Source organism: Pan paniscus, chromosome 2 (genome assembly GCF_029289425.2).
Source record: "Pan paniscus chromosome 2, NHGRI_mPanPan1-v2.0_pri, whole genome shotgun sequence".
Lineage (NCBI taxonomy): Eukaryota > Metazoa > Chordata > Mammalia > Primates > Hominidae > Pan > Pan paniscus.
In genome coordinates this window covers 113,615,916-113,641,168 of record NC_085926.1, presented here as the reverse complement: position 1 = coordinate 113,641,168, position 25,253 = coordinate 113,615,916, and the positions used below count along the sequence as shown (strand labels likewise).

The window sequence follows — 25,253 nt, the reverse complement described above, 5'->3', positions numbered from 1 at the left end:
TGGATAAGCATAGAGAATGACCAGGTACAATGAAGTTTGACAGAAGCCAAAACAAGAAGATAAGGTGAAAGAGTTCACTAAGTTAACTGTTCAGCCCTTCCACTCTGATCCTTCTTTGGTCTCTACATCTGACTTTTTGAATAATGAGGGGTAAAGAAGAGTTGGTTGGGCCTCACTACTTTAAGTGAAGGCTAATTTGCTTTTACTCACTTGAGGAGTGTTGTATTAAATGAGTAGCATCAACACAAAAAATATTGGAGATACTGCACCAAAGCCTGAACTCCAACCTAGCAAGGATGTCACGGAAAATAATTAATGAATCCTGTAAAGGGAATAGACATATCTGATTCATATATTTACCCTATATCCTTTAATTTATAGTGGGACTAAATAAAGATTTCCTAATGAATAAATGAATAACTCATAGATAAGATGCCTTCTAAATTTCTTCTAACTCTTGAGATACCATGAAAGCAATAGATGATCTATTGATAAACAAAAATGATATAGGGGCCAACAATACATACACTTTAAAGTTGTTTCTCCCTGGAGAAAGATAAAAGATTGAATAGCTTCTTTAGGCTCCCTGCCTCAACAAGACTGTTAGATGGATTCAGACATGCTGAAGTTACCTTACATTAGCAGAGCTATGACCTCACTTCTATCTGGAATAAAACCTCTGATGATCCAGCTTTGAGAATGCCAGGGGCATTGGGTTTTGATTTGAGATCAGGTTATAAGCACAGAACCCAGTGTCTGACATTGTGCCACTTGCCATTATACATTTTATCCTTCAATTCCCACAAATCAAATTTTCTTCTGGAATGTTTTCAGAGATTCATTTTTAAAAATTTCTCTATTTATAAATCACTGATGCTGAGAAAAGAAATATGCAGCATTTTAGCTACAACCACAACTATGTGGATTCACAGCATACTCAGTAACCATAAAGGATTTTTCTTTTTGCCTTGAAACTTAAATCTTTTCTAGAAGATCTTGCTATTTTTATCTTGGAATGTTTTTGCCATGTTGACTCTTTGAAGATTAACTGGGAATGGAAATAGGGTGTGGAATGGATGCTCTGTCTTATTCAGTGCTTAGAATGCTTCACGGTGGCTGACTTATTGCTACAGGTTTGTTATCCTTTTATCAAACAGTGTTTGAACTCCTCCCACTCTCACCCATTCATCACCCTGATAGTCCTGTCCAAAAACTATCAGGTAAAATACAATAATCACTCAAAGCCACATGGTGCCAGTGGCAAAGCAAGCATTTCCCCTACAGTGGCTGCAATAAATAAATAAATAATACAGTTACACTTGACAATCTAATGAGTATAAATTTACCACAGCAGGACAATCCTCCCCAAATATTTAAACAATTAAAATATAAAAGGAGAAATAAATAGGCATTTTGTAGTGGTGAGCAGGACCAAATTCTTCTTTCATCACTCTTGAGAAATCCGCTGCATCACATACCTTAGACTGACAGCTAGGTTGAAAGAAATATATGGTTTACTGCTGGTTCGGATTAAGGAAAAGCAATCAGGAAGGAAGTGGAGGCAGGTGGAAATGGATGCATTCGCTGTAGCACGTGGTTAACTTATTATTACTTCTGGACATAATTTAAGTGCATTCATATATTCATTCAATAAATATTTGTTGAGTACCTGATATGTACCAGGCACTGTACTAGGTTCCAGGAAATATAAGTCACCAAAAGAGTAATGGAGCCCTCATGGAGTTTACATACCACTGGTGCCAGCAGATTGTAATAAGTATCTTGAGTAGATACAAGGGCTGGAGAAAATAAAACGAAAGAGAACAAAAGGGGACAGATAAGGAGTGTTAGGGTGGGGTGCCATTTTACATAGAGTAATGAGAGAACTCCTTGATAAGATGTAAACAGGTGAGTTTGAGTAGAATCCCGAAGAGGTAAGGAAGCTACTCATGTGAATACGTTGCAACAAAGTATTTTAGGCAGACAGAACAGTGAGTGCAAATCTCCCAGGCTATTGCAATAATCCAGGTGAAAAATATTAGCAGCTTGCTCCTGATTTCTGACTACAGGGTTACATCAGTAAGATTTTTCAGTGCAAGCAATAGAACCTGAAATGGATTAGGATAATATCAGAGAGCTCACAGTAGTAATGGCAAGGCTAGAGAAACAGGCTCAAAAATTAGGCAGCAACCAAGTGAAAGTGGACCCAGGAAACACAGTCAAGGCAAAACCACCAACTGTTAGAGCATGGGTCTGTAGATACCATAGCCACAGACCGTGGATACCAACATCACTGAGGATAATTTGTAATTGCCATTGCATCTTTACGTCATTCCTTGAAGATAAAAAGTGACTGAGTCTAGGTATTGAGATGTCTACATTTCATCTCCTTGCAAATGATGAGCCTCTCTGGTTTCTAAGTAGAGGCAGCCTGAAATTTTTATTCAACCTTTATTAGCCACATCTGTAAGATAAGGCTAATTACACCTCTGAGTTCCAAGACTGCAAGAAACAATGTATATTAGCATTAAAGAGTGTTGAGAGCATAGGACATACAAAGTTTGTCAGTGGCATTAATAACTCATTTCTCAGTTAATCAATTGTATTTTCATTGAACTTCAGATGTGTATGCATACATTCACACAAACACACACATATACCCCTAAAATCCAGAAACTAGTCCTTTAAGAATCACCACAAAAAGCTATTTAGGTATATGATTCACTTAATGTAGATAAAATATCATTATCAACAACAGCATCAACAATAACAAGTAATAACTAATGTTAAGTGCTTACTATGTGGCAGGCATAGTTATAAATATTAACATATTTAATTCTTAAAAAATCTTTTGGAGTTGTGGTACTTAAGTCTTTAGATCTATGGATGTTCTGTTATTTACAAAATTTATCCCCCAAACCTCCAAGGCTTGTTGATAGTCACATCTATACAAGAAGAAACATTAGTGTAAGCCTATACTGGGAAATATTCTTGAACAATTAGGAAAATACTACCTGAGATTAAGTAAAATTATTTAAGAGCACATTCTAGAATACAGACTTTTAAATCGACACACATATGTCTACCACACTATACTATGAGCTAATTTAGGGTAAAGAGTGTTTCTTTAAAAAAAAAAAAAATTCTGTATTTCCAGTACCCAGTATAGTTCTTGGCTCATAGTAGATTATTAATAAATGTTTTTTGAATGAATAAAGGATTGTAATATAATATTAGAGGAGATATTGTGTCTAAAATTGGTCTTGATGATAAAGCCTAATTGAAAAATAAGATGAGTAAGAGTCAAAAGGTGGAAAACAAAAAAATAACTTCTAAGTCTTCATTTGTAAAAGAGCCCTGTTTACTCCTGAATCACATAAATGCTGAGTTAACTTTAGAAAATTTAGGCATATATACATCTAGAAATTGGGAGTATGGTCTTCTTTCACCCCTCTGAAAAGAGTAGCACTGACATGGGAAGAAATTCCATCTTAGCCCTTTCGAGTTGAATGGCCTTGAGCATAAAGCCTCCTAACATCTGCACCATGAAGGATTGGCTGTAGATCAGTGTTTCAAAATCTGCTCCCCAGGCTTCAACAGGGGGTTTCAGAGGAGACAGGAGGGAGGGGACTAGACAGATCTCTGGGCCACCAAACTCTGCTTCAGCCGCAACAACATCTTTTTATCTGTTTTACATTCTTGGATTCTGAGAAATATTTCAATCTGGGTCAAAAAGATGCTGTGGTTAAATAAATACAAGATAAAAGAAAAACAAACTAGATAATTCCTAAGCTCTCTTTAGCTCTACTAGTCAATGATAATTATCACCATCAGGTATAAAGACAAAGAAGGTGACAACTTTTCCTTGGGAGCTTGAATAAAAATTTAGTAGCTTTAACTGTGGACCCAGTATGTGCAAGCATTGCATAGTGACTTGTGAAATTGAAAACAGAGGAAATCTCAGTAATGAGCCTTTTAGCAGTCTCTAGGGAAACAGGAAAGCACCGTGTGTGTGTGTGTGTGTGTGTGTGTGTGTGTGTGAATATATATATATGTATAATATATGCACAAAACATATAAATGCACTCTTTCTCTCTCCATATATATATATAGTGTCTGTGTATATATATATGCACACCCCTATGTGTGTATGTATACACACACACACACAAACTCCTATGTGTGTATGTACACACATACACGTGCACGCACACACATAGACAATATAGAAAAGGGGAATTGCTAAGGAGGTTACTATAGTGAGTGACATATGGAACCAGATAGGGAATGAGGAAATGTTTAAAATGATTTTATGAAGAAGGTGATTTTTCAACAGAATTTTTGAAGGCAGAATGTGGTTTGGTAGAATGGAGGAAAAAACATTTCAGGGCCAGGTGTGGTAGCTCTCACCTGTAATCCCAGCACTTTGGAAGGCCAAGGCAGGAGGATTGCTTGAGCCCAGGAGCTCGAGACCAGTCTGGGCAACATAGTAAAACCTCATTGAAAAGAAAAAAAAGAAAAGAAAAAAACAGAATAAAGCAAGAAAGAGAGAAAGAGAAATAGAAGAAAGAAGAAGGAAGGAAGGAAGGAAGGGAAGGAGGGAGGGAGGGGGAAAGAAAGAAAAAGAAAGAGAAGGAAAGAAAAAGAAGGAAAGAAAGAAAAAGAAAAAAGAGAAAGAAAGAGAATTTCACGTGGAGAAAATAGTACCAGTTTTATTGTTAGGTGGTAATAAAAGCTCATACATAGGGAGAGTGTCCGGTAAACGTCATTATTCCTTAATCTAATCTCCAATTTTCTTGTGCCAACGTAGACCTGACCTCTTGACCCTTCACTGGAATCCAAGGGAAACCCCTTTCTTAGTTCCAGAGAATTTGGAAGAAATTTGGTTTAATCAGAGTAACGGAGACTTGTTGGGTATTCTTGGAATGTTGTATAATTACTGGCAATTTGAATTTACAGTGGACTGACACTGCAGTGTCTCTGGGTGTACATCAATTGAGGAGTCCAGAGCTTTGAGGTGGAAATGGTTTTCCACTCTGTCAACATATAGTTTTGTTGAGAAAACAGCCTAATAGTAAAGCCTGTGAAAACTGGAAGCAAAGGAATGTATGACCAGATAAGTGGAATAGCAAATGAATTATCTTCTAGAAAAGGCTCTAAGTGGTTTTACCCATGACTGGCGGGTCTCTCAAAATTCTACCATATCCCACCAAATCAATGTCTTCAATACTGAATACTTGCCTGTCTTACCTGCTTTCTTGGCAACCCAAACTACTCATGCATCTTCTTCACCTTCGACATAATTAAAAATTTTAAAGTACAATGGAAAAAAAGTGACATATTTTTTCAGCTAAAGTGTACTTCATCTTACTTTCCTTATGATCATCCATTCTCTAAACAGAAAAATTATATTCTTTTGGTCCTTCCTAAATTTTATTTTTGAGTGAACACTATCCCAACCTACAACTGAGATGTATTTCCAAAGTTTATTTTCCAAGTTACCAGTTTGAAACTTAGACTAACATTTCCTGAAAAAAATAAATCCAAGAGAGTGTTTAAGTTTCCCATCTAGACCCCAAAGAGGTATATTTAATTTCTATGTTATTTAGCTTCACTTCAGAAAGATCTAGCTACCTAATGTTCATGGACCATTCTTTTCCCTTCTTGATTCTCTTAAATATTCTTGCAAAGGGAACAGATTTAATTGGAGATATTTTTCCCTCACCAGAATTATAAGGGGAAGCCCATTCCTTCCCAGATCCGTCCCCCAGGAATTATATTTTTGTGTGTAGGAGACATAAGTTAGGGTTGAGAAGTCATTGATTTTCTGGCCGTTTGTAGTTTTATTTCCCTTTAGGAAAATCTACTAGTATTTTTCCTCTGTTTATTGGTTTGGGGATAGATAGAATAACATCAGACAGATGGATACTTCCCCCATAATAAAGGGGGACAAGAAAAAATAGCAACAACTAAGCGTTATTGTACATAGTTTTTTAACTAGAGAAGGTAAGAGACAGTGTACATGTAACTATAAATTATATTATTGACAAAGGGGAAGATCTGAAACCTCACCATGATTCCTGTGGGAGGAGTACCAGAAGATACAAGCTTTAAATGTGAGGAAAGGCTAACTGTTCAGCACCAAGCTTAGGAAGCAGAATAATTGGCTAAAATGATATAGCTGTATATTTTACAGTGAGTACTCATCCTTAGCCCAGATATTAAGAAGTTTATAGTGTCAAGGATGGCTATCTTTCTGACTATACTAAAGTATCTCTCTATAAAATGGTGACCATTATTTGCTGAAGCAACCAGCTGGTATCACTTGGGTGAAATCCAAGTCTGTATGGTCTTAGCTCTGTGTGAAATATCTATTAGCTGCCCAATTATGGACTGTGCCAGAAGTGAACAGTTTCCATGACTGATCATTGTAAGCTGGCCAACCTTTGCCTTAGTCCTAACCAAATTTTGCCATCTCATACTACTCACTGGACACTGGTATTTGTTCATTTTATAGGCTGCACTTATTCAACTCAAATTTAATGAGAAACCATAGTGTGCAAAGCATTCAACTAGATCTATACATGGACATAACTCCTACCTGAAAGGAGCTCCTGGTATAGCAAAAGAGATAGACATATACATGAATACGTATAATAAAGTCTATTGAATGTTGTAATACAGGTATGTACTAGACATAAGGCACAAAACGAAGAATAATTGTATTAGGCTGGAGGATCAGAGAGTCTCCATAAAGAAGAAAATAACTGCAGCCACATATTTCCTGTTTATTATCACGGAAATAAACAGGAAATGTGTCATGTAGAAAAGGAGAGGAAGGAAGACATTACAGACAAAAGGAACAGTGTTTAGAAAGAGAGAAAGGATGAAATAATATGGACCATTCCATGAAATAACACAATTGCAATAGAGTCTGGGATGTGAAGAGGGGTGGGTTTTAAAGCTTGAAGAGATAGGCAGTGACCAGAATATTGAAAAGTAAATACTTAAAAAAAAAAATCAGATTGAGAGCATCCCAAAAAGATTAAAAAAAAAAAGTGTGATGTGTTAGAGAGTGACTTGGACACCACTCAGATGGAAAGGCTTCTCAAGTAAAGAGCCAGAGAAAGAGTATTCTGTGCACAGGGAGCAACACATGCAAAGGCCTTGAAGTGTGAACATGTTTTATGTGTTTTAAAAACTAAAAAGAGGCCAACAGACTTGGTGACCAAGAGGCGCATTGTTGTTAAGCAGAAACTAGAAAAGGAGGCAAAGCCTGGATAATGTAGGATTTCTTAGGCCTTGTATTAAGTTTGGTTTTGATTCTACGTGGAATGGGATGCTATCAAAGATTTTTAAATAGGGGAGATATACAATCTTATAGACGCTTTTCAAAATAGCACTCTGGCTGCTGAGGGAAAGATTGTAAAGGGTTGAGGGTAGAAGAAGGTGATTATAGGGGTAGAGTAGTGCATTAGTCTCCATGAAAAATGGCTGGGTTAGAGCTGACTGGAGATGGAGTGGATAGAGTCAAGACATATTTCTTTCTTTTGTTTATTTATATTTTTACTATGCCCTCATCTTGCATGAATGACATATTTTTGAGAGGAGGAAAGAAAGGAAGGAATGAAAAGGTTTTTTATTTATTTGGTTTTTACTTACAGAAACCAGAGAAAGAACAGTAGCATCCAATGAAAAAAAGAAGATATAAGGGTTCTGTTTCTGAATTACATGACTGGATAAGAAAGGGGAAGAGATTTGGGAGCAAGACATGGTGACTTACTTTTAAGACCTGTTGAGATTGGGGTTCCTGTGGGTCAGCAAAATATTTCCAGTAGACAGTAAGATATAAAGCTCTAGAGCCAAGGAAGTAGGTTTGGATGGAGAGCCTGGAGAATTTGAGATTCCCTAGTCCAAGTGAGACTTATGGGCACAAATTAGATTATTCACAGAACTTGTGTTGAGTAAGAACATGCAAGTATAGGGACAAAACGCTGAATAACACCAACTTTTCAGAGGTTGGTAGAAAAGAGAAGCCAAGCATGGGAAAAAAGTACAACCAAAGATGTAGGTGGGAAAAGCCAGCAGTATCAAGTGTTATGAAAGCCAAGAAAATAAAGAGATTCAAGAGGCAAGGTATGTTTCATGATGTCAAATGTACCAGAGAGGTAATGCAAGATGGTTCCACCTGTCTTTCTGAGAAATTATTTGGCTTGTACATTCCCTTAGAGTCTAATACAGAGCTTATCACAGAGTAGATACAATATGTGTTTCTTGAGTCATGCACTGTACTGGATATCTTACCCTTAAAGAGTTTGCAAACTACTTGGCAGAATCAGGTACATAAAAACGCAAATGGATGGTTAAGGCTCTGTTTGATGAATGCCAAAGCAAGGGACAGGTAGTATGTGCTGCAAAAGATCTAAGAGGCAAAACAGGTCATGGAGAACTGTGTTAGTCAGGAAAGCCCTCACAAATGAGATAAGTCTTGATTCAGGGCCCGGAGTTTAGGCGAGATTGAGCTAGGCCCAAAAGGGGACTTTTCAAGTAGTGGCAGTAACAATGAACAAAATTATAGGAAAATTAATACTTAAATTTATACTAAGTCTGGGTGGGACAGAATATCCAAGTAAAAGAGGCATTTTGCTATAGAACATGTTTGTTAAAAGTTGGAAAGCCTTAGAGATGATTTCATTCAATACTTTCGTTTTACGTAAAAGGAAATGACAACTGAGAGAGACTAAATTTATTTAAATTCACAAGCCTAGTCAATGCCAGAGCCACTAGGAGATAAGACAAGAATAGGAAATTGGTAATAGATCCTAAGGAGCCTTGAAACACAACCGTAAGTAAATAAATTAGAATTAACCTTGTAAACAAAGAGAAACCATTGAAATTTGGGGAAAGGGGGGATTAAACGTAAGATTAGCCAGCAGGCAATATGTAGAGAATTTTGGTAACTGTCCAGCCTTTTTTCACCTGGAGTTTCTCATCTGAACCACAGAACATGAAAATGAGTGACTATTTTCTCTTCTTCCAAGGATGGTATATAACTGGTACCCATCTAGATGCACAAGAGAGGGATTAACTCATTACATACATATGGACATTAGGGCCTTAGGGCTTTAAGGGTTGGGTTTGGCTCTCTTCTGGAATGCTGGTTAAGAAAGACTGGCAGAAGATGAAAAGAGCATATGTGAAATATATTACAAAAAGAATTTGGTAACTGATAGTATGACTTTTATAACAGAAGGAGAGTAATCAATTATTTCTGTTATGAGCTGGGAAACTGAGAATGTGCTGGGATCTCTAAAAGATATTGTTAAGAGTAGGAGAGTAGAAAGTCTAATTTGCAAAGAAGATAGTTAGTTCAACATGACACTTTTTGAGGGAACCACAAAGAGTAAAAGGAAAAATAATATTTTTAATATTTGGAGACCTTGAATAATGGAAAGTTAATTTTCCTATTGGTATTCTTATGGTTCTCATGGTTTGATTCTTTACAGATGGAGTTTTACTATATATCCAAGTTGAGCAAAAGTAACAATTTTGGTAAGATATGATTAATAAAATAGACTTAAGTATGTACACAAACCAATCAGTTTCTAATGACACGGGAATGATAATGCTGGAGAACGGTAGAAGCTTGCAGGAAAACCGTTCATTGCTGAAAGATTTGGTCTAGCATAAGATATGGCAACAACCATGACAGCAAAATTGGCAGTTCTCTTTTTAGCTAAGAATCAATAGTTTCGTTCCACTAAGTGAAGATAGAAACTGAATTGAGTCCTAAGTTTGGTTATGCATATTTAAGCATACTAGTGCTCACACTTATTTTTTTTTTTCTTTTCATACCTAGTCCTGCAGAGTACTTCTTGGATTCTTTTCTGAATACTGTTTCTCTTGGGCTTATTGTGTTTTCCAGATGATGTTCAGAAGTGAGGTCTGAGCCATCTGTGGTCATTAACGATCCCATGACAGTTTTTACTAGAAGGTTATGGCCCAATTCCAAACTGAGTAATTTTATTTTATAACTCTAGTCTCCTTCTCCCTTTTCAATTATAGAAATCCTCATTTCCTCCTCCATACTGGTTTCACTCAAGAGGTGTAAGGTACAAAGTTTAAGATGGAAGAAAGAATGTGTAAGCAAGGAACTCTTGTCCTTAGGTTTTCTATACAGTTCTCCAGTTAATTGTCCATCATTATGGATGCACAAATCTGGCTGAGTTATCAAAAAGCTACCACCTTGTGTCTTTCAACCAAAGGCAATCAAAGCCCTGAGGCACACTGAATTAAGAGGATTATCGTGAAAGACTTTTTCAAATGAATATTTAATACCAACCTGAGTTCTCCAGAGTAACTTTCCCAGGTGATAGAGAAAACAATTTCCTTCTCTTTCGTTAGGATAAACAAGTCCTTGAGAGTTAAGGAAATATTGCAGATGTTGCATTTCAGGAAAAAAATGACATTTGAATAGATCAAACTCCCAGTTTGGATTTTACTAAAGAAAGAATTGGTGTTTTTTAAGTAAGACAATATCATTCTCCCTTATGAAGTCTCTTATTCCTTCCCATCTCTCAAATAAAATAATACTTTTTAAAATTGATTTAAAGACCAAAATGCAATGTCCATGCAAAATATAACTCAATGCTTATTCCTTTCCCCACTGGAATGTTAGTAAGAGTCTGGACAACCAAAGTGGGCTACCCTCAGTACAACATGGACATATAAATCTAACTGCAAGTTAATTATTTAGAAACTGGGGAATTTTTATTATTTATTTATTTATTTATTTTGAGACAGAGTCTCGCTCTGTCACCCAGGCTGGAGTGCAGTGGTGTGATCACAGCTCACTGCAGCCTACACCTCCTAGGCTGAAGAGATCCTTCCTCATCAGCCTTCAGAGTAGTTGGGACTACAGGTATGTACCACCACACCCAGCTAATTTTTTTATTTTTTGTAGAAACAAGGTCTCACTATGTTTCCCAGGCTGGTCTCGAACTCCTGAGTAATCTTCCAGCCTCAGCCTCCCGAATTTCTGGGATTACAAGCATGAGCCACCCTATCCAGTCAATTTTTTTCTTTCTTTCCTTTTTAGGTAAATAATGAGACAATTGCCTCTATTAAAATTTGTGTAGACCTGTAGAATAAATCCCTTGGAAACAGCTGTTATAGGAACTAGTTTGGCCATTAAGAGGAATTTAATTCTCAGCTTATATTCCAAGCAGATAAATTGGTTCCGGAATCAAAGCAAAGTAAGAATAGGAAGAGGATATGCATCCTCACAGGTTCCAGTCAAGCCTAGTTATGCTGACTAAGAAGTTCTGCAGCCACTTAATAAAAGCAACCGATTTCTGAGTTTGCTTAACCTTTGGAGATCATTTTGTTTATTTTTTTTCTTTGCCTCATCTAGCTCTTTTATCTAGTCATTAATGAAAGGATATTAGGGTCTTCCCAACTTTCATTTAAAAATAACATTTTTGAATAGTTATTGGAACTGGAATTATAAATAATGGATGTAAGGCTAATTACCAATATTCTACATTTAGAGCAAATATTTTACAAAGTGCCAATTTGCTAAAAATAGATAAATGTGGTTATTATTGCTGGAATTAATTCAAGAACATTCAAAATGAGATGACTAATGTCAAGGAGTAGCATTTCTGTAATATAAATCCAATTGAGCTGTTTTACACCCATTATTGTCCAATCTTTTTGCAGGAACTAGATCTTACAACCTGAAAAAGAGATGTTAGAACAAAGCTACACCATTCCAAATTAGCAAGAATATATGGTAGCTAGTATGTCCTCCTAGACAGGTGGCACCTGCCAGAGGTAAGCCTCAGGAGGATGGTGAAAACTCAGTGTCTGTCATCTCCACACTGAAACTGGTACGGAGATTTGCTCTGACCTTTCTTTTTTAGGTGTATAAGCTCATAGGTTCAGTTATCTGTGTGGTTACTACTTCCTTTTAGAGCCATCAGTGATAATAACCCTACCAATAATATGTAATACAGACCAAATTGAAAATAACCAAAAGGAAAAATGAATAGTCCACCACACTTGAGATAAGTTCCTCCTGACTCGGGTAGCTAACCCACATGTGGACTATGTGGACATATAGGTATATATGCAGGAGACTAATTCTCAACCAACTTACCCTCTCACTAGATTTACAAGTGTGGGCTTACCAAAATTGTCTCTAACCTATGTCACCCAGCCCTTTTTCCAGTCAGAGATATTGGCCCTGTGGCAGTTGCTAGGTGACCCAAGCAGGACCAATAAAATTCATTCATCCTCATTCTCTCTCTCTCTGTCTCTCTCCCTCTGTCTCTCTCTCCCTTTGTCTGTCTCTCTCTTATCTCTCTCTTTCTCTCTCATCATTTAAAATTTGAATTGTAGCTGGGATTATTAATAACTGAGTCTTTTTTGATGCAGGGCCCCAGAAAGAGTTTATGAATTCCTGTTATTGAAATTCTACCCTGGTTCCCACAGGCTTCGTTGTTCAAGTTACTAATTTCATATGATCGCTACTTTTTTTTTTCCAATAAATTCCTTTTATAGACTCTTAAAGTTGGTTTTGGATACTTGTTCCCAATCAAAAAACCCATATATAATAGAAGTAGTGTGTTCTGAGGCAGAAGAAGAAAGAAACAGGGAGAAAGGGATGTGGCTAGAGTGAAAGATTAAAGGTGATACCATTAACCAAATATAAATATAATTAAAGAAATCATTATTTCCTTCTGGACACCAGTTTATTTTCAAATTTCTAGTTAACACGCCTTTCTATTGCAGTCTACATGAGCCCTTTGTATAAAAGTATTTTGGCAAAATATGTACAATACTAATTTTTTTATGCTAAACTTTTTGCTTCTAGGAAAAATAGGATTTCTTAGACTAATTTGATCCAGTTATTATACTTTAAAGTATTTCTAAATGTTATCCATATGTTTAAAAACTCAGTTTCTTTGGTTTGTAGAATTCTGTGCTTATAGGAGAATCTGTTAAATTTTGTTGTTTTAAAGTGGTAATTTATCCCAGTCATACCCAGGGACACAGAAGAACTATAATGTCCTTTGTGGAGATCTTGAGGGCTCAAAAGATTATGGCATTTAGAGTTGAGTTTGGAAAGGTTTAGGATTACATATCACCTCTCTAATCAAGGTTTATTCCTGTTGTATTGAGGAGCCCTGAAGTCAAGTTGTGGAAATGGTGATCAAGTGATCATCTTTGAAATGTGCTTCCCCCAACCAAACTGTATCTACATTTTCAGTCTCCCAATCAGCCCTGCATTTTCTCTCCACTCTTCTGCCTGACTGGGCCCTCATGTGATGGATGTGAGCACAGCATGCCTGGCCATCTTAGTGCTGAGAACCCAGTTTGGAGGTGAAGTGGGGGTGGGTATAGAGGGGGAGGCAGCAAACTTAGCAAATGGAGAAGAAAAGAGATCTAAATGTGAGGAAAAGACTAAAACAGAAAAAGATAAAAAGAAAAACAGTGGGTATTTCTAATGCATTTGAAGTGATCCTTGGGTCTTATAACACTTTGAATATTGGCTTATCTAAATTCTGTCACTAAAGTTTTCAAAGGAAATAATAAACAGATACTATGTTCCCATCCATTAGCATGGTTAATATTTACTCTGAGCCGTGCCCGGCTCATGCCTGTAATCCCAACACTTTGAGAGGCCGAGGTGGGTGGATCACTTGAGCTCAGCAGTTCAAGACCAGCCTGGGCAACATGGTGAAACCTTGTCTCTACTAAAAATTCAAAAGTGAGCCAGGCGTGGTGGCATGCAACTGTAGTCCCAGCTACTTGAGAGGCTGAGACAGGAGAATTGCTTGAACCTGGGAGGCGGAGGTTGCAGTGAGTCGAGATCACACCACTGCACTCCAGTCTGGATGACAGCAAGACTCCATCTCAAAAAACAAACAAACAAAAAATTTACTCTGTAGAGTATGGGAATCAGGTGGAAATGGGGAATGTGTGTATTCTATACAGAGAGCAAGAGTACTTCTTGTTTGCTTACAGCCATGAATACTTTAGTGCTCGATCTATGAAATTCCTTAATTAATAATACTTACATTTCAAAAACACATTGTTTGCAAAACACTTTTATTGTTATCTCTTTATTTGAGACTCACACCAACCTAATTTAAAAAAGAAAAGGTAAGACAGGATTTGGAGGTTCTTTTTATGTACCCACTACACAGATGAATAGACTAGGCTCAGAAAGGTTAAATTACTTACCCAACATCACATGACAAGCAATTGGCAGAACCAGGTCTAGAACCCAGGGAAAGGATTTATTCCACTACAAAGACATGAAACAGGACATTAAACAAACAACATCTAAGAAAATAAGATCTGTAAATAATTAAGGATAGGAAATCTGGAAGATCACATTCCCATGCTAAACCTGAATGAAATGACTGCAAGTGTGTCTCTCTGATCTAAGCAGACAGGAGAGGGAATTGAACTTTGACTACATCCACCTTGTGAGGGGGACCAATAGAGCTGAGCTTGCATTTACACAAAGCCCACGCTGAATAAGTAATCAGAAATGGTCATCTGTCCCAGAACATCTCCCCTAATGACCCATCATGATGCTCCCTCCCTTCCTACATTTATTACTTCAACAAATATTTATTGAGAATCTAAGATGTGCCAGACATAGCTTCAAATACCTGTTTTGTCTATAAATACTTTTTAGAAAGTTTGAAGAAACACACTTTTTCTTAAAGTTCTCCTTCCATAGCCTCACCCACTAAACACTAACATGAACTGGTATTACTTAATCAGAAAAACTCTACCTGGGTCTGACAGGAGGAGAAAATAATAGAAAAACTCAATGCCAAAGAGATTGGGAGCAGTAAGCAAGATATCAAGTGAGGGTATGGCAATTGACAAATACTACTGAACCTTACCAGTTGAAGACAAACTTCACTTACAAATTATTTAGTCTTTCTGCTGTTCTCAAGGACATGCCAATTCAGTCAGAGAAAATACACTACTTAGCGTCTGGCAAGAGTGTTTTCATGGAAAACAGTTGTTGCAATTTGTTCCATGCTGGGCACAATAGGCCTACTTCAGAACCCAAGTCCCTTCAGTCTATTTAAACCTAAGAAAAATCCAATTCATCTGGCACTAACATTCCTTTAACAGTCATTTGAGGGACTACTTACCATTCACCCTCCCTATACCTCCAATCATGATTTCTCTTTGTGAAATATTATTATGTGGATACTTCAGAGGGAAGAAAAGAAATCCAAATGAAGGTAAAATTAATTTTTGAGCACACACACCTAAGCACAGGCCAGCACTACATGCATTTAAAGAAAAAAATATTGCTACTCTTAGTTGATTTATTTCATGGATCACACAGATTGATTTACGGTCTATTTGTAATCATTGTGAAGCAAAGCAGTGAGTGCAAGTACTTGGAGCCTCAAAGGAAGGGCACGTGAAGATCCAGAGTTGTAGTAACCAGAGAGGGTGGGGCTGTAATGTTGGTTGTTGGACGAGGAGGACATGGAGGGGAGATAGTGCCAGCTATGAGAGTTCAGAGAAATACAGTCTATAAATGGGTTCATTTTGTGGCTGCTTTTATTAAAAACTGATGGCTGTCATGTCTATAAGTGAATAACAAGAATCACTGATGATCAGTTCCACTTTAAAATTTCATGCCAAGACATTTTTTTAAAAATCTCCTAGTGATTCTATCCATTTAGATATGCTACAGCCTGTGAAAAGACTATAAACCTGGTTCCATATTTATTTAGCAAACAGATTATTCATGGTTAACATGAGTTATTTTATGTACCAAGTATTATGGTAGAGATAAAACAAGAATTATGTTTTCATCCTTTTCCCCAAGAAGCTCACAGTGTAGACACCAGAATGTGAAAAAATAAATGTCAAATAGTGCAATAAGTGATAATAGAGATAGTACAAAATACAGCATGGGCAAAAAGAAGGTAGAAGAAAACTTAATTAGGAAGGTTAAGAATGGCTTCAAAGAGCTAACTCTTGCAGGGAAAGTGGGAATATTTCAGGCTGAGAGGGAAGGGTAACGTGGGCAGAGACTGGAGTACAAGCGAAGGCACCAAGCAAGGCCTGAAATCTTGGCATGGTGTCATCAGGTAAAAAAAAAAAGAGCGGGGGGGCTGTTGGAATTTGGCACTAGAAAAGCAGGCAAAACTAGATTGTGTCATTGATGCTGAAGAGTTTATATTTTAACAAAGAAAATAACAAAACCCGATTTGCATTTTGTAAAGATAGCTGTGGTGTTATTTGCAAGGTAAACTAAAGAACAATGTGGTGGTAGAACTCCACATAGAAAGTTACTGCTTTTGTCCAGATGAGTAGTCATGAAAAGTCTGTGCCAGGTTATTTATATAAACAGGGTAGAAAAGCAGAGGATTTATTCAATCTTTTAAACAAGAATCAAGGAATCAAAGGATTTAGAAACTGGATATGGGAGTTGAAATAAAATACATTCAGGATTACTCTCAGGTTCCTAGAGCTCTGAGGCTGGATGGACAGTATCAGAGCAGTAATTGTAGTGAGGAAGATCAAGTGTGATACACAACAGAAGACACTGAGTTGGGTTTTGTACCTAACAAACTTGAGTGTCTCTGAAATGAAGCACTTAGACCAAGATAACTATGGATCAGAAGCTAAAAACAGACATCTGATCTACAGATCTGGAAATCACACAGGTGGCTAAAGATTTGGACGTGGATGACCTGATGAGATCACCTAGGATTAGTGAGTCAAATGAGAAGAGTGGAATGAATGAAGATTATGATCCAGGAGATCATAGATTTGGGGAGGTGGGTGAAGAGAGCAAGAGAAGCCTATAAGGAGACTGAGCAGGGTCTTATCTGAGAGGGAGAATAAGGAGAGCTATTAATATCATGCAGACCCAGTAAGGGGACAGTTTCAGGAACAGGGATTGAAAACAACACAAAATGCCAAAGAGACATCAAATAAGATGTAAAATGAAGGGTCACTGGATGTGACACCCTTTCAGAATATGTTTTTCAGTGAAATTATGAAAATCAAAGCCAAATTAAACTAGATGGAATAGTGAATGGGGAGTGAAGAAGAGGAGAAAATGAGGGTGGAGAGTACTTGGAACTTTGTTCTAAAGGGAGAGTGAGACAGAGAACTATAGAGATGGGGACATAGAGTCAGGAGAGGATCTTTTAAGATAGATGAAGCAAAAGCATATTCATAAACTATAAGGAAAGGAGCCAGTGCAGCACAAGAAGATGAAATCTCAAGAAAGAGCAGGGCATGAGGGAGTGGGGCTCTGGGGAAAACACGGGGGGAGGAGCAAGAGCACAAGCAGAAGGCTCAACTAAGACTAGAAGGAACTCATCTCTAACAGGGAAAGGTAGACACAGCAGGCACTAGATCATCCTGCAAAACTGGGGCCTCTAAGACAAGCCTCAAATTGCAAAACTTGGGGAGAATAAAAATTTCTTATATTGATCTTTATTTTCACATCAAGTATGTTTAAGCCCTACAAAAATCCTTAAGGTAAGCAAAGTGTTCATTTGTGTCTGGTTTTTGGTTTTTACTCTTCATTCTACAGAAGGAAACTGAAACCCAAGGTGATGTGGTTTATTCAAGCTCACAGTCAGTAAGTGGCCTCCACTAAGGACTCACAGTATAATATTCTTCCCAACACTTCTGAAAATCTTATGAAGATTTAATTACAAAGGTACAAAAGCCACCTGACCACACTTCACAAATTGAAAAGGGAGAATTCCTGCATGAAATCACTTCTTTGGTTTGCAACAGCCACTGCTTGGTTGCCCTAATGCCTTTATTAATACTAATAGGGAAGTGAATAGTTAAATGCTGCTATACCTTCTCTTGAGATGACCTGGTTATGTGCATTCTTTGAACTATTAATAGAGGAAGACTTGTCTTACTTTATCAATACGATTGGTTAATATATATGCTCTATTCTTGCCTGAAAGAACCCCAGTACCCTTCCTTATGGGGCCAGGTAAAAGTCTGAAGTCTGTGGATTAATTCAGCCCCAGGAATAACACTGGCAATTTCACTATGACAGAGGCAAAGGAGACCCCAAGCCACTCTCCCTCTCGGTGAACAGGAGTACTGCCCTTTAGCTTGAAACATCAAAGGAGGTTTCTGTAGTTTTGCCAGCTCAGCAAGAAAGAAAATTAACTCTGCATTTTCTTATTCCAGTTGCCTCAGCATGGGTTGGTAGGGGAGGGGGTGGGGAAGAGAGTTACACAGACTCTGTCAGCAGGAGAGATCAGGGCTCATTGTGTATGCGCCCTGGCATGGGTTAGAAGGAATTATAGAGTCACCAGAAATGAACACTTTCTAGACTCACCATGAATTTTCTAAGGTTCTCTGCAAGTCCAGATAATTTGGCAAAAAAAAAAAAAAAAAAGAAAGAAAAAAGAAAGAAAATGCCCTTCAAATATTTTTTCTGTTTAAATTTGGAAACCTGTGGTGAAAATCACTATTAAAAAAAAAAAAGAACGAGAAGCTTCAATTATATTAAGTAAAATGGCTCAGCTTAATTAATTCACTAAGTCCCTGAGTGACACTGGGTGTGGCTCAGAGAGATTTGGGAGGAATCCAATTTATCACTAGGAAGAATCGCCTGCACCAAGCAGCAAGGCAGCATCCTTCCACACCTTCCCAACACTGCAAGGAAAAGGCAGAGAGGTCGGAATTTTAAACCACAGATCACACTCTCAGAGATAAGATTTATTTGTTGCATGAGGAAAAAAGCAGATATTGGCATGGATGGGGGGCTGGGGAGTAGAGGGACTACTTGCTTGCATGAAATTCTTTACACTTCAATTACAAACTAAAGTCATTATTTTTCAACAAAAGAAACACCTCATAGTTTTCTTGCTTTGTAGACATAAATCACACCTTGCCAAGTTTTTAATCATCTGCAATACACATGGCAATTAAGCTATTTAAAGTAAGCCCCAAGATATTTGAAAATCATAAGGCAATACAATATTAGGGATTATTTTATTTTATTCCTCCTTTGCCCACTCCTTTACCATATTCTCATCTCTACCCCACTCTCATTCTCTTCTTCCTGCTATAATAATCTATAGTGATAACTAATGGCTAATAGAGATCATTTATGCTTTCTTCTCACCCACTGGCAATGTATTCCAACTTAGAAATCCAAGGTTGCTTCTTTATGCCACTCAAGTGGAAGAGGAAGGAAGTGCAAGCCCTTCAGCCCCCCTCCCACGTTTCTGCTGGATTTTATGGGTGTGGCAGAGCTTAGACCTTTGCAGGTTTTTGCCCTTGTTTTATTCCCTGTTAAGTACTATGATGATGAATAGATGCCAGCAGAAGGATGGGCACCACTGGATTTTGTCATAAATGATACAGAATTTCATCCACAAGCAGGCAACCTGCGTGAGACTTAAGTACTCATGCTACATAAATGCCAGTCAGTGTAGTGTGAGCCCACGCCCTGAATACACCATTTCCTTTAGTCTGATTGAATGGTATCCTAAATACTGGCTAATGTGAATGATACACAACAGTGGTATATAAGAGACATGACCATTTCACACAGAAGTACACATTTATAAAATGCATGAGCAAAGTAGGACAATTTCTATACCTTTAATTTTCTCTTGTATATAAATGATGCTAAAACACAGGGAGGCATGTGGAAACCACTTACACAAGCAACTGTAGCATATGAAGTATGTGGATGCTGTATACATTTACATGCGAATTTCTACAACTCTAAACACAATTTCAGCTTCATCACTTTGCACATCAGAGTGAATGCTTGGGGCTGTTGGTGAGATAGAGCCCCAGGGAAGGCAGCTGTCTTCATTTTGGGAAGGGAATTCCTTTAGCCCTAATTCCTTTTCTAAAAATCATACATGATTTCCTTTATTAAAGGAGATGCATGTATACTTGCATATGTACACATAGGGTGGGAACAAATTATGAACCTGAATATTTTTCTTTCCAAAATTAAAGCTTTTTAAGTGGATGGCTTTGGCTTACTTAGTGCTCCACCTTCCTAAATGTTATTTCCCCAGCTCACCAGTGAAATAACCTCAGGACTTTTCTTTGACAGTGTTCTTAACCCAGACACCTGTATTTATTACATTTATATATTAAAATGAAGGAGGACACAGAGAGAAAATGCCCTGGTTTGATAAAATGAGCCAATGGAAGCATCAATCTCTGTAACCATAGGGCAGTTTCAGGAGATGCTGCAAATACCGCCCCCAACTCAATCCCCCACTATCCGACTTTTTCCCCCAAATAGCCCCACACAATCCAGGATGTCTGCTTATTTATTTATTTATTTATGCCAAATCTCTACTCCCACTGCTCTGACATTCTGCTTCAGTCTCCCATCCTCTTCCTGCTCCTTCTCCTTCATCCTCACTCCCCACCCTTCCTTCCAGGGCGCTGGCTAAATGTGCTAAGCTGGCAGGCTGTTTCTTCTCCACTCTCTTCCACCCCCTTCGGATTCAGGGACTGTATTACAAATTGCCCAATTTCCAATACCTGCACTGGAAATTATACCCAAATTCCATCTCTTGCACCCCACCCCTAAGGCAATCAGTCTGCGAAGGGCTTCTTTGACCAAGATTGCCCCCACCACACCCCCACCCCCACCACAGTCAAGCATACGCACACACTCACCCGTATCCCACACCCATTTTTCTCTTTAACCTTCGGCAAAATCACTCAAATGCATTCCAACAAATGTTTGAAAGCTTCTTTTGGAGACTGCCATGGCATGGTCGGTTGCTGCGGAATACCACACTCGTCATTCCTTCCCACTCTCACCCCAATCAAGTTTCTAAAATGTCTTTCAAGAAATAAGCGAGCAATTGGAAATGGCTGTAAAACCTGGGCAGTGGGGGAGGGAAGGAGGGGCTCTGATTCTTGCTAATCTTGGATGTGTCCCTCTTCCTGATGAAAATGAGTCACCATACTTATTATCCAGGATGTTAGCCTGTCTCTGGTCACTGACAATCCCAGGAAAGAAGCAAGGGAAGGGGAGAAGAGAAAAGACCTGGTTTCCAACAGGTAATACCCGGCTGTCTTTCCCATCCCATCGGAGCTCCTAGGGGCGTGGTCCACCCTCTTCTCCGACCAGCTGGTGCACAATCGGCTGCTGATCTTAGGAAGGGGATTTTCCCCTTCTGCATGGCCAATTTCTCCCCCAGCCCCAGTTGTCTTAGCTTCTCTTAAAAAAAAAAAAATCTATCAAATCACAGTTTCATTCATTCATTGAAAAATAAATACTAAATAAATAAGACCTGCACGTTTTTCCATAAATACCTGCGCCCCTTCGAAGCTCATGCATGCACGAAATAAGGCATCTTCCGCAGCACATGTGAGAAAATTGTATGACAGAGAGGCAATACTCAGTTCTGAATATTATTTCCTCAACCCTGCTTTTTGCAAATAATATAAAGAAATGCCTCCCCATCTTGTAGGTAGAGCCCACATCATCTCCCCCACACCCCTTTCTACGTCCACACCCTCAAGACCAGAGACCTCAAATGCTGAGCATTCACTAATAAGAAAAAAAAAATTATTTCTAGCCAAACAGGCATGTTTTTTCTACCCTCAACCTAATTAGTAGCAGCATTCCAAAACCAGAGCATGAAAGACAGAAAAGAATAAAAGCTGGGATGCAACCATCAGTTACCATATGCTAAGGAAGCGCGAGCACCATGGCCAGAGCAGAAGCAGTAAAAAAATTGTTAGCCTTTACGGGGAAATACTGTACTCTGGTTATTTCACAACAGCAAGAAGTAAAAAATCTTTAGCTCTACCTGTTTGGTTCTTCTCATACAGCACAGCATGGTTGTCTCGTCCCTTGCCTTCTTCCTGCCTTCTCTCCTTTCCTTCTCTCTCTTTCTTATTCCCCCCCTCTCCACCTCTTTTCTGCTCGCTTGCTCACTCGCTCTCTCGCGCTAGCGCGCTCTCTCTCCCTCCCTCCCTCTCTCTCCCTCACACACACCAGGGCAGTTAGCAGCAACTGTAAGGTCCACAGCTATTGCTCATCGCACATGCTCGCTCCCTCTCTCTAGCGCGCGCTCTCTCTCTCTCTCTCTGGTGCTCTCTCTCCGCTGTCCTCTCTTCCCTCTCCTCTCCTTTTTTCTCCTTCCCCCCAATATCTATCTATCTGTCTTTTTCTTCCCTCTCTCTCCGTCTCTTTCTCGGAATTGTTCGCTAGCCTTCAGTGACTAATCACTTCCCCCAGCTCCTACCCCCATTCTAGACAGTCGCCCCCTCCCAGTCCCCTGCCAGCCTCATGAATATTTAAACACCTCCAATCTGGACCCAATTACCCACCGACTTTTCCACTGCATTGAGAGGGTGATGGGGTGGGGGCAGAGAAGGATATTCCAGTCAATCCAGGAGATATGATAGAGCATGTTTTAGGGAAGAGGGGCTTGAGGAATCCTTGTATTTCTTTAAGAACTCTTTTCCTCTTTTCCTAGTATTATAAAAGCAAAGAACAGCTATTTCTAAAGAGGAATTGTAGTCAGTCCTATACAATATAAGTCATATCTGCCATTACATTTTATGCATAGTTAATAATTGTGGAGGTTAATTTCCCTCAAAAAATGAAATAACATGTAAATATCATACACTGTTTATATATTCTTCTCAGTATACATATAACCTGAAATAAATACAAAGCTTAGACATGCACAAGCATATTTTATATATGTTCCAATATCCTGGAAAAAATCCACATAAATATATTGCATTTTAAACATTCTAAGCACTTGAGCTCAGAAATAATAAACAATGTTTAAGAATTGGCATCCATATCTAAAATCACATGGTAGTTTTTTGTTTTTTCCTTAATGCACATATACCTGTTTGTAAATTGTGGTTTCTTCTAATTTTACTGAAAAAGCTGAGCACATTCAAACAGGTCTGTGTAATATTGATGGTGATCAAAATGATATTTTACAATTTGGGCATGATAGATTAAAGTGAATTCATCTGAGATGAGAAGAAACGATAAGTCATGAAGCCTACTTCTTGAATTCCTTCTATGGCCTTTCATAATTTTGGGGGAGGAACATGTGACTCTTATAGTGTGTATAGCACAATTTTTAGTTATTTATTGTTGAATGAGTTTGAGTGTGTTACTGAAGCTCTTTGCACCTAATTTTCTCATCTTTAAAATGGAGATAATAATGCCAATCTTGACAACATGTTTTGAGGACTAAATGATATAACGCATGCAAAGCACAACAGTCTTTCTGAGTGTATAATAGCTTTACTCCAGAGACTGTACTTTTCTGAAATTCGGGTGACATTTGCAAGTGAATATCTCAAAGAAGTTTTCAAACTATTTCTTGTTGTTCATTAGTGATGACAAGTACCCCTAATTAAACAGCTCATATTCTTCATAGTCCCTCCTAGACCTCCTAGACATAAACCTAGTTAATAAGTGGCAACTAGGCAGCTTATTATTAGGCATATTTCAGGATCACTGAGCTCAATAAGTGCTTAGTACATTTTAACATAATTTAAGGTATATCTATTTCAAAATGGACTATCTCAGACAGGTACCTGGGAACGATGGTGATGATGACACCCAGGAGGTGATACTTAAAATTAGCCTTAATTATTCCTCAGGAGTCTTCCTGAGAGTGGCCTGCTTCAGATCCGCTGATTTGGTCTTTCATTCTTCTCAGTTTGCTTCCTAGTTTTCATATTTATGATTAAAAAACAGAATTAGTTTCTGAGTTTAATAATTTTTTAATGTTACAAGGAGCCCAATTTTGAAAGCCCAGCCGCTTTCAGAACAGCCTTCCGTGATTTTAAGTGATAAAAGAGGACAAAGAGTGGGTGAGAAATGGCTCCTACCAGAAACATTCCAGTTGCAGATTAGGAACACCCTACCTAGCCTGCTAGTGGCTAAAGAGCAATGAAGGGAGGAGGCGAGAATGTGGGGATTGGGGATGATGGAGAAGAAATTGCACCTTTTGGTGTTTAAACAGGATAACTCCATTGATAAGACCATTTCATTAACTATGTGGCCAAACTTAAAGAGTGGGACTAATTCCTTTCCCTTTCGATGTACTCACCTCAGCCATCCCATTTATATTTTTCCCCCTTTATTTATGGGAAGGAACCTTGGAAACAAAGTGGCATAATGAAGTTAAACAAGCTAGGGCTTAAAACTGGGCACAAGCATTGATGAACTTTGTGACTAAATATGTGAAACCACCCAGCTCAGAATCAGCTTCCTCATCAGTTTACATGCATTATTTTATCTAATACTCAAAATGAGGTAGGCACAAGTAGTAATCCCATTTTGATGGGGATGCTAAAGCTAAGGGAAGTTAAGTGCCTTGACTAAGTCACAGAACTAAGAAGTAGTAAAGCTAGGACTCTATGTCTCTTAACAACTAGGCTACATCAATCACCACTTAATAGGCCTCTACTCTTCATTACTTCTAGTCCTTAAGAGATTAAACTACATAGTGGAAGTTTTAATGTTGAAATGAAATCAGCATTCAATGTTGAAATGAAATCAGCAAGATCCATCTTTTAGGCCCAACTCTTACTTCAAGAGCCATGGAGAATAAGCTGATATCTTCATGCAATAGAGAGCCCTCTATGTATTTCTGACGAGATGTCTGCTCCTTCAACTACCCTCAGGTGTCTCAGTGTGTAAGGTCCTCACCATTTTGGATGCCTTCCTCTGGACATACTACATTCTGTCAATGAATCTTTAAAAATTACCTCCCAATTTGGGAGCCTAAGATTCCAAATTTAATTTGAATAACATGGAATCAATTCTAATGCATCTTTTTCTCTAAGCAATGGTGGTTATGGATGGCAAAAGAATAAGGGAGAGAAAAGCACAAACTGATATGAGCTTTGCAAAAAATATATAAAAAATAAAATAACCGGTGTCCCGATTTTTGCCAAGCAAATACAAAATAGACCCACTAATCCTTGTACTTTATAACTAATCCTAGACAATGCATAGGCTTAAGCCCCATGGCTAACCCTTTTACAATTTTAGATTAGCAAATTAACTCATAATACTATCAATTAACTTCTTGACTATAGGTTAGATAATAATAACATTCTAGAAAAAGATGAAGAGTGGTGGAGGCCAGATCCCAGTTCCACACTCAGATCTCTTTGAACTTTATACTAAAGTGATACTGCTTGTATAATAAAACCAAAAGTCACTGGCCTTTACT

The 25,253-nt window shown here is 38.1% G+C and overlaps 1 protein-coding gene across 1 annotated transcript in view; it reads right to left on the bottom strand.

The window, feature by feature from the left end:
• The window catches only part of GAP43 (growth associated protein 43), a 100,277-nt gene extending 75,357 nt beyond the window's left edge, over positions 1 to 24,920 (bottom strand). The window contains exon 1 of the mRNA XM_003825127.4: positions 21,843 to 24,920. Coding sequence (XP_003825175.2) covers positions 21,843 to 21,872 — 30 coding nt within the window. The 5' untranslated portion in view covers positions 21,873 to 24,920. The remainder of the gene's footprint in view (positions 1 to 21,842) is intronic.
• Positions 24,921 to 25,253: the final 333 nt, after the last annotated feature.